This window comes from Salvelinus fontinalis, chromosome 7 (genome assembly GCF_029448725.1).
Source record: "Salvelinus fontinalis isolate EN_2023a chromosome 7, ASM2944872v1, whole genome shotgun sequence".
Lineage (NCBI taxonomy): Eukaryota > Metazoa > Chordata > Actinopteri > Salmoniformes > Salmonidae > Salvelinus > Salvelinus fontinalis.
Genome location: NC_074671.1, coordinates 62,196,508 through 62,205,671, shown reverse-complemented (window position 1 = coordinate 62,205,671; position 9,164 = coordinate 62,196,508). Strand labels below are relative to the sequence as shown.

At 43.0% G+C, this 9,164-nt stretch overlaps 1 protein-coding gene across 1 annotated transcript; it reads left to right on the top strand.

The window, feature by feature from the left end:
• The first annotated feature begins 185 nt into the window (after positions 1-185).
• grpr (gastrin-releasing peptide receptor) lies at positions 186-8,863 on the top strand. The gene is made up of 3 exons (XM_055930256.1): positions 186-791; positions 3,879-4,230; positions 4,562-8,863. The coding sequence occupies exons 1-3, from the start codon at positions 376-378 to the stop codon at positions 4,955-4,957; spliced, it is 1,164 nt and encodes a 387-aa protein (XP_055786231.1). The 5' UTR covers positions 186-375; the 3' UTR covers positions 4,958-8,863.
• The last annotated feature ends 301 nt before the right edge of the window (positions 8,864-9,164 follow it).

Here is a 9,164-nt window from a genome sequence, read left to right as displayed (position 1 = left end):
TTAAGTTAATAAAAAGACTGTCCCGGGAAAAAAGGTTTATTCGTTCTTGAGAGACTGCTGACAGAGAGCGCAGACCCACAGCGCGCGCAAGAGAACAGAAAAGCGCATTTTGCGCACGCGCATTTAAAGAACAGTAGAAGTCGCGTGGTCTAGTCAATACACCACCCCAGTCAGTGTTGGGATTGCGCGCGACGTCTATGAGAGAACACTTTCAAATCGGATAATATAAACATAGCCTATTACGTCAGAGTAAAACTCTCCAAAGTGTAAATGTATTTTTCTACGCACCAGTTGGAGACTATCAATAAGGCAAATGAAACTAATTTTATTTAAACTTTTATAGACTCCATAAACAAGACATGGGATGTTGAGAGGATGTCATTCGAAAAACCTTTTATTATTACACAAGAACTGGATTTATACCAGAATGTGTCCAAATGGGCGCACCACGGTAATCACACAGGGGCCACTTCGGAACAATCCATGTACTACATCAGCATCGCCATCACTGCCATTTATGGAGTCATCATAGTCGTGGGACTAATCGGTAACATAACCCTCATCAAGACATTGTCTTCCTCTAAATCCATGCGGAATGTCCCCAACCTCTTCATGTCGAGTCTCGCGTTCGGGGACTTGGTCCTCCTGGTTACTTGCGCGCCGGTGGATGCCAGTCGGTACCTCGCGGACGAGTGGCTCTTCGGGAGAGTTGGATGTAAACTCATACCATTCATCCAACTCACCTCCGTCGGAGTGTCTGTTTTTACCCTGACTGCGTTGTCTGCTGATAGGTAAATAGCCTTCACTTTATGTTTAGCCTCCTACACTCATATTGCAACATGGACGTTTAGTTATCCAACTTATCCATAGGCTACACATCCCATTGCCAACTGATCTGGTATTTGAATGTAGATTTGTGTAGTTAAATGGTTGTAGACTTGTAGTTACTTTTAGCTCAACATATTGTATTTTAGGTAAAATGATGAAAACGAGATAGCTTGCCATCCTTATCGAAGATTCTCTGAACGCACCTCTGGCGGGGAAGAGGTTCTTCGGCTGAACTCTACCGAGCTGGAAATAATATGAATTTAAACAACGGTATGGGTACAACCTGCCAAGAACATGCTACTACTGAGAGAATGCAGAAACAATCTGATCTACTCTGTTGCGTTATTACGCATTCGGTTCAATGGGATCATACTTTGATGTGAGATATGAGATGTGCTAGAGTCACAGAAATGTGATCTGACATATGAGTAGAAATGTGTGTGTGTGCGACTTCGCGCGCGTGTGTGTGTGTGTTCGTGGCAGTGAATGAGTAAACAAGTGACGGTGCTTGCATGCATGGGCGTGGCTGTGTGTTGTGGGGGGGTCATAGGCTATATCCTTCCCACACAACTTCCCACAACCAACCTATTAATCCCTATGTATCCACGGGGCTCTGGTCAAAAGTAGTGCACTAGGGAATAGGGTTTCATTTGGGGTTCCATTTGGAACGCTGCCATAAAGTGTGCATCACTGTGGAGTGGGAGGAGAAGACATCCATTATATAGACTGACCATCACCATGTCAGCCATATAATGATACAGTCTCTAGCTAGCCTATTACAATGTTCTGTGTCTTTGATCTAATGTCTCTCATTTAGCCTACGATCCCATTAGCAGATAATAATACATTCATAAATGACAGATACCCCCCTCTCCTCACTAGCTTCCCAACGTTTCCTCCGTTTAAATCCTACCCATATACTTTCAAAACCTAGGTTAAAATACAATGAGATCATTTCAATGAACTTTATCTGTGCTTGATTGAGCTTGCCTCAATGCGCAATGGAACCTGTCACTCCAGGCATGCAGGAGAAAACACTACAGGTGGACTATATATACTAGAGTATGTGGACACCCTTTTCAAATGAGTGGATTCGGCTATTTCAGCCACACCCGTTGCTGACAGGTGTATAAAATCGAGGACACAGCCATGCAATCACCATAGACAAATATTGGCAGTAGAATGGCCTTAATGAAGAGCTCAGTTACTGTCAATGTGGCACCGTCATAGGATGTTACCTTTCCAACAAGTCAGTTCGTCAAATTTCTACCCACTTAGAGCTTCCCCGATCAACTGGAAGTGCTGTTATTGTGAAGTGGAAACGCCTAGGAGCAACAATGGCTCTGCGTAGGCCACACAAGCTCACAGAAGGAGACAAGTGCTGAAGCGCGTAGCAAGTAAAAGTAATCTGTCAGCACAGAACTGTTGGTCGGGTTGAAATGGGTTTCCATGGCCGAGCAGTCGCACACAAGCATAAAATCATGCTCAATGCCAAGCGTCGTGTAAAGCTCGCCGCCATTGGACTCTGGAGCAGTGGAAACGCGTTCTCTGGCAGTCCGACAGACGAACCTGGGTTTGGCGGATGCCAGGAGAATGCTATCTGCCCCAATGCGTAGTGCCAACTGTAAAGATTGGTGGAGGTGGAATAAGGTCTGGGGCTGTTTTTCATGGTTCGGGCTTGGCCCCTTAGTGAAGGGAAATCTTAACCCTACAGCATACAACAACATTCTAGACGATTCTGTACTTCCAACTTTGCGGCAACAATTTGGGGAAGGCCTTTTCCAGTTTCAGCATGACAATGCCCCTGTACACAAAGCGAGGTCCATACAGAAATGGTTTGTCAAGATTGGTGTGGAAGAACTTGACTGGTCTGCACAGAGTCCTGACCTCAACCCCATCGAACACCTTTGGGATGAATTGGAATGCCGACTGCGAGCCAGGCCTAATCGCCCAACATTAGTGTCCGACCTCACTAATGGAAGAAATTCCCCCCAGCAATGTTCCAACATCTAGTGGAAAGTCTTCCCAGAAGAGTGGAGGATGTTATAGCAGCAAAGGGGGAACCAACTCCATATTAATGCCCATGATTTTGAAATGAGATGTTCGACGAGCAGCTGTCCACATACATTTTATTCATGTAGTGTATTTAAAAGATTTCAAATACTAGGTCTGATACCTCCTATTGTTAGTAGAATGTGTCTTCTGTATAATCTGCTGTGTGGATAGATAAAAGGAATAGAATGAATAGAATGGAATGAAAATAATAGAATGAATAGAATGGAAGGAATATAATAGAAGGAATATAATATAATGCATGGAAGGAATATAATGGAAGGAATAGAATAGAAGGAATAGAATGGAAGGAATATAATAGAATTAATAGAATATAATGAATAGAATATAATGAATAGAATAGAATGAATAGAATGGAAGGAATAGAATAGAATGAATAGAATATAATGAATAGAATAGAATGAATAGAATGGAAGGAATATAATAGAATGAATAGAATAGAATGAATAGAATGGAAGGAATATAATAGAATGAATAGAATAGAATGAATAGAATAGAATGAATAGAATGGAAGGAATATAATAGAATGAATAGAATAGAATGAATAGAATGGAAAGAATAGAATAGAAGGAATGTTGATGCCCAATCAACATCTTATGGTCCCGTCTGACGTCAATACAAAATATTCATTCAGGTAGCAGACATGACGCTCTTTACCAAACAGTAAAAGGAACCGAGGGGATTGAAATATGAAGAAAAATGGAGAAACAGGAGAATGTAGAGTTGATTGGAGAACAATCGGGTTTGAAGGATAGCACATGGTTAGAGAAAACTGTCTGTGTCCCAACGGGCACCTTCTTCACTTTATATTGCACTGTTCCACATAGGAAATAGGGTGCCATTCGGAACACAGCCCAAATGATAGCAAGACATCTGTATAAGGCAAGCACAGATCAAGAATCATACGTCACACATATTTCTGAACATGTGACCTAGGTTGAGGAGAACATGTTTTCTTCCTCCTCCTCATCCTCCAGGTACAAGGCAATCGTGAAGCCCATGGACATCCAGGCCTCCAACAGCCCGGCGAGGATCGTCCTGCGGGCTGCAGTGATCTGGCTCTTCTCCATGACCCTGGCTGTCCCCGAGGCTGTCTTCTCAGACCTCCGCTCGTTCAGCATCCACAGCACCAATGAGACCTTCATCACCTGCGCCCCCTATCCCCACGATGGTGAACTGCACCCCAAGATCCACTCCATGGCCTCCTTCCTCATCTTCTATGTCATTCCTCTGTCGGTTATATCAGTCTATTACCTGTTCATCGCCAGGAGCCTGATCAGGAGTGCCTATAATATGCCGGTGGAGGGCAACGTGCACGTCAGAAGACAGGTGGGTCTCTCTTCTTCATCATCTCTTCTATTTTTTTCTTCTTCATCATCATCTTCTATTTTCTTCTTCTTCTTCTTCATCATCATTTTCTATTTTCTTCTTCTTGTTCTTCTTCTTCATCATCTCTTCTATTTTCTTCTTCTTCATCATCATCTTCTATTTTCTTGTTCTTGTTCTTCTTCTTCATCATCATCTTCTATTTTCTTCTTCTTGTTCATCATCTCTTCTATTTTCTTCTTCTTCATCATCTCTTCTTGTTCTTCTTCTTCATCATCTCTTCTATTTTCTTCTTCTTCTTCATCTTCACCTCTCTCTCTCCACAACATCACAGATAGAGTCCAGGAAGCGCCTTGCCAAGACTGTCCTGGTGTTCGTGGGCCTGTTCGCCGTGTGCTGGCTCCCCTGTCACGTGATCTACCTCAACCGCTCCTACCACTACTCCGAAGTCGACACCTCCATGGCCCACTTCATCTTCACCGTGGGAGCCCGCATCCTGGCCTTCACTAACTCCTGTGTCAACCCCTTTGCCCTCTACCTGCTCAGCAAGAGTTTCCAGAAGCGCTTCAACAAGCAGCTGTGTTGTTGTTGTCGAGCCCTGGTGAAGAGGTCCCAGAGCCAGAGGAACAGGAACAACACACACATGACGTCCCTCAGGACCACCAACCACTCAGTGGCCAGTCTGAGCTTTATTCATGGAAAACACATCTGTCAGGAGGACAGTGTGTGAGAGACAGATGGGTGGATGGTAAGAGAGAGACAGACAGAGAGGTGGACGGTAGGAGAGAGACAGACAGAGGTGGACGGTAAGAGAGAGACAGACAGAGGTGGACGGTAAGAGAGAGACAGACAGAGGTGGATGGTAAGAGAGAGACAGACAGAGTGGTGGACGGTAGGAGAGAGACAGACAGACAGATCGGTGGACGGTAGGAGAGAGACAGAGGTGGACAGTAGGAGAGAGACAGACAGAGAGGTGGACGGTAGGAGAGAGATAGACATACAGGTTTACCAAGAGGGGAGAATGTGAGACAGACAGGTCTACCAAGAGGAGAGAATGTGAGACAGACAGACAGACAGACAGACAGACAGACAGACAGGTCTACCAAGAGGAAAGAGTGTGAGACAGACAGACAGGTCTACCTAGAGGAGAGAATGTGAGACAGACAGACAGACAGACAGACAGACAGACAGACCTACCAAGAGGAGAGAATGTGAGACAGACAGACAGACAGGTCTACCAAGAGGAGAGAATGTGAAACAGACAGACAGACAGACAGACAGGTCTACCAAGAGGAGAGAGTGTGAGACAGACAGACAGGTCTACCAAGAGGAGAGAGTGTGAGACAGACAGACAGGTCTACCAAGAGGAGAGAATGTGAGGCAGACAGACAGACAGACAGACAGACAGACAGACAGTCGGATGGTAGGACCAAGGGAATAGAAGAACCAAGGGATATCAAAGGTTCAAGTGCGGTATGCAGATGGGTCGGGTGGGAGTGGGGAAATTGCTCACCCTTTGAAATGGCCGCTAATCTGGAATCACCTGAGAGTGTTTCCTGACCTGTTTGGTTGTATTGAGCCCTTAATCAAGATCCCACAGCAGCTACAGCAGCTATATAGATGACTTACATAGAACAGTATGTGCACCTTTATATATTTGAACAGTATGTGCACCTTTATGTATTTGAACAGTATGTGCACTTTTATATATTTGAACAGTATGTGTACTTTTATGTATTTGAACAGTATGTGTACCTTTATGTATTTGAACAGTATGTGTACCTTTATGTATTTGAACAGTATGTGTACTTTTATGTATTTGAACAGTATGTGTACTTTTATGTATTTGAACAGTATGTGTACTTTTATGTATTTGAACAGTATGTGTACCTTTATGTATTTGAACAGTATGTGTACTTTTATGTATTTGAACAGAATGTGTACTTTTATGTATTTGAACAGTATGTGTACTTTTATGTATTTGAACAGTATGTGTACTTTTATGTATTTGAACAGTATGTGTACCTTTATGTATTTGAACAGTATGTGTACCTTTATGTATTTGAACAGTATGTGTACTTTTATGTATTTGAACAGTATGTGTACCTTTATGTATTTGAACAGTATGTGTACCTTTATGTATTTGAACAGTATGTGTACCTTTATGTATTTGAACAGTATGTGTACCTTTATGTATTTGAACATGTGTTTGCTAATTACACATTTAATTGTTAAAGGCATTACATTTGTTTAATGTAGTGTTTTGTTACTTGATATGGTGTCCTATATGCCCATGTGGGCTGGGCACCAGTTAGTGGACGACGATTGGTGCCATGTACTATATGTACATAATGTTACTCTGTGGTACAGCTCTGTGGTTCAGTTCTGTGGTTCAGTTCTGTGGTTCAGCTCTGTGGTACAGTAATGTGGTACAGCTCTGTGGTACAGCTCTGTGTTACAGCTCTGTGTTTCAGCTCTGTGGTTCAGCTCTGTGTTTCAGCTCTGTGGTTCAGCTCTGTGTTTCAGCTCTGTGGTACAGCTCTGTGGTTCAGCTCTGTGGTTCAGCTCTGTGGTTCAGCTCTGTGGTACAGCTCTTTGGTTCAGCTCTGTGGTTCAGCTCTGTGGTACAGCTCTGTGGTACAGCTCTTTGGTTCAGCTCTGTGGTACAGCTCTGTGATACAGTAATGTGGTACAGCTCTGTGGTACAGCTATGTGGTACAGCTCTGTGATACAGTAATGTGGTACAGTAATGTGGTACAGCTCTGTGGTACAGCTCTGTGATACAGTAATGTGGTATAGCTCTGTGGTACAGCTCTGTGATACAGTAATGTGGTACAGCTCTGTGGTACAGTAATGTGATACAGCTCTGTGGTACAGCTCTGTGATACAGTAATGTGGTACAGTAATGTGGTACAGCTCTGTGGTACAGTAATGTGGTACAGCTCTGTCATACAGTAATGTGGTACAGCTCTGTGGTACAGCTCTGTGATACAGTAATGTGGTACAGTAATGTGGTACAGCTCTGTGGTATAGCTCTGTGGTACAGCTCTGTCATACAGTAATGTGGTACAGTAATGTGGTACAGCTCTGTGGTACAGCTCTGTGGTACAGCTCTGTGGTACAGCTCTGTCATACAGTAATGTGGTACAGCTCTGTGGTACAGCTCTGTCATACAGTAATGTGGTACAGCTCTGTGGTACAGCTCTGTCATACAGTAATGTGGTACAGCTCTGTGGTACAGCTCTGTCATACAGTAATGTGGTACAGCTCTGTGGTACAGCTCTGTCATACAGTAATGTGGTACAGCTCTGTCATACAGTAATGTGGTCAATATGTGCAGTTAATATGCAGTTGATGTGCCTTCATATTGGTAAGTCAGTGTGTTGTGCCAACAATTCTTCACCTCATGTGGGTATTGAAATGTCTATGTTATTGTAGTATGTTGCCTCTGTGTATTGTCTTGACTGACTAGATGTTGTCTGTAACGTAAGACCCTAGAGGTTTTGGGAATAAGCCATTGTCTGTGTCTGAAATGGCACCCTACTCCCTATATAGTGCACTGATTTTTCCTGGTCAAAAGTAGTGCACTATTCCCTGTGGGTCCTGATCTAAAGTAGTGCACTATTCCCTGTGGGTCCTGATCTAAAGTAGTGCACTATTCCCTATGGGTCCTGGTCTAAAGTAGTGCACTACATAGGGAATAGGGTGTCATTTTGGACGCTCACGTTGTTTACCAATGTTTTACATGGCCAAGACATTGGCTGCGTCTGAAAATGGCACTCTACAGATGTCGGATCTTAATTTGACCCATTTTTGTCGCAGGAGTAAAATGATCTTGCAGCAAGAGGATTTGAATGAATATTGAATATTTAGAATCGCCGCCAGGGGACAGCTGGAAGCGGTGTTTGTAGGCTTTTCAATGCAGTAGCGTACCTACATTGTACCTTAAACTGTTAATAAATACTACAGATTCTGATCCAACAGCCCCGGACCCAACTCATTGGAATGCCCACACCCCATGGCCCAACTAGCAATATGTACAATTTATAGTCCAACAGGGGGGGCTGACTCTTAAATAAAGGATGGTGTCTGTGATTGGCTGTGCATACTGTAGTCCTGTAAATGGGAATTACACACCTCCTTGTGACTATGAAGCTGGGAGGGAACAGGGTGATGGTTCATTGATGTGTGCAGGACACTGATTTAATAGATGAATGGGGCTGTCAACTGAGCCAGACATTCACATTCAAATAGTTTACATCTCCCCTCTTTTCAACTGATATGTATTTCCATCTCTGTCACATGAAACTGATGGAATATGTGGTGCGCATTAGACTGGTGTTTTCCCACTACTTGCATATTACCACGTGTTCATATTACCACGTGTTCATATTACCACGTGTTCATATTACCACGTGTTCATATTACCACATGTTCATATTACCACGTGTTCATATTACCACGTGTTCATATTACCACGTGTTCATATTACCACATGTTCATATTACCACGTGTTCATATTACCACGTGTTCATATTACCACGTGTTCATATTACCGCGTGTTCATATTACCACGTGTTCATATTACCACGTGTTCATATTACCACGTGTTCATATTACCACGTGTTCATATTACCACGTGTTCATAATACCATGTGTTTATATTACCACGTGTTCATATTACCACGTGTTGATATTACCACGTGTTCATATTACTACGTGTTCATATTACCACGTGTTCATATTACCACGTGTTCATATTACCACGTGTTCATATTACCACGTGTTGATATTACCACGTGTTCATATTACTGTTAAGCTGATGAAGGAGGACCCAAAAGCGACGTAATAGAAACAGAGTCTTTATTCCAGTCTTAGGCAAAAACGATACTCCTGATACATCTAAGGTAAAAACAAAACAGGAAAACTGAAATCCT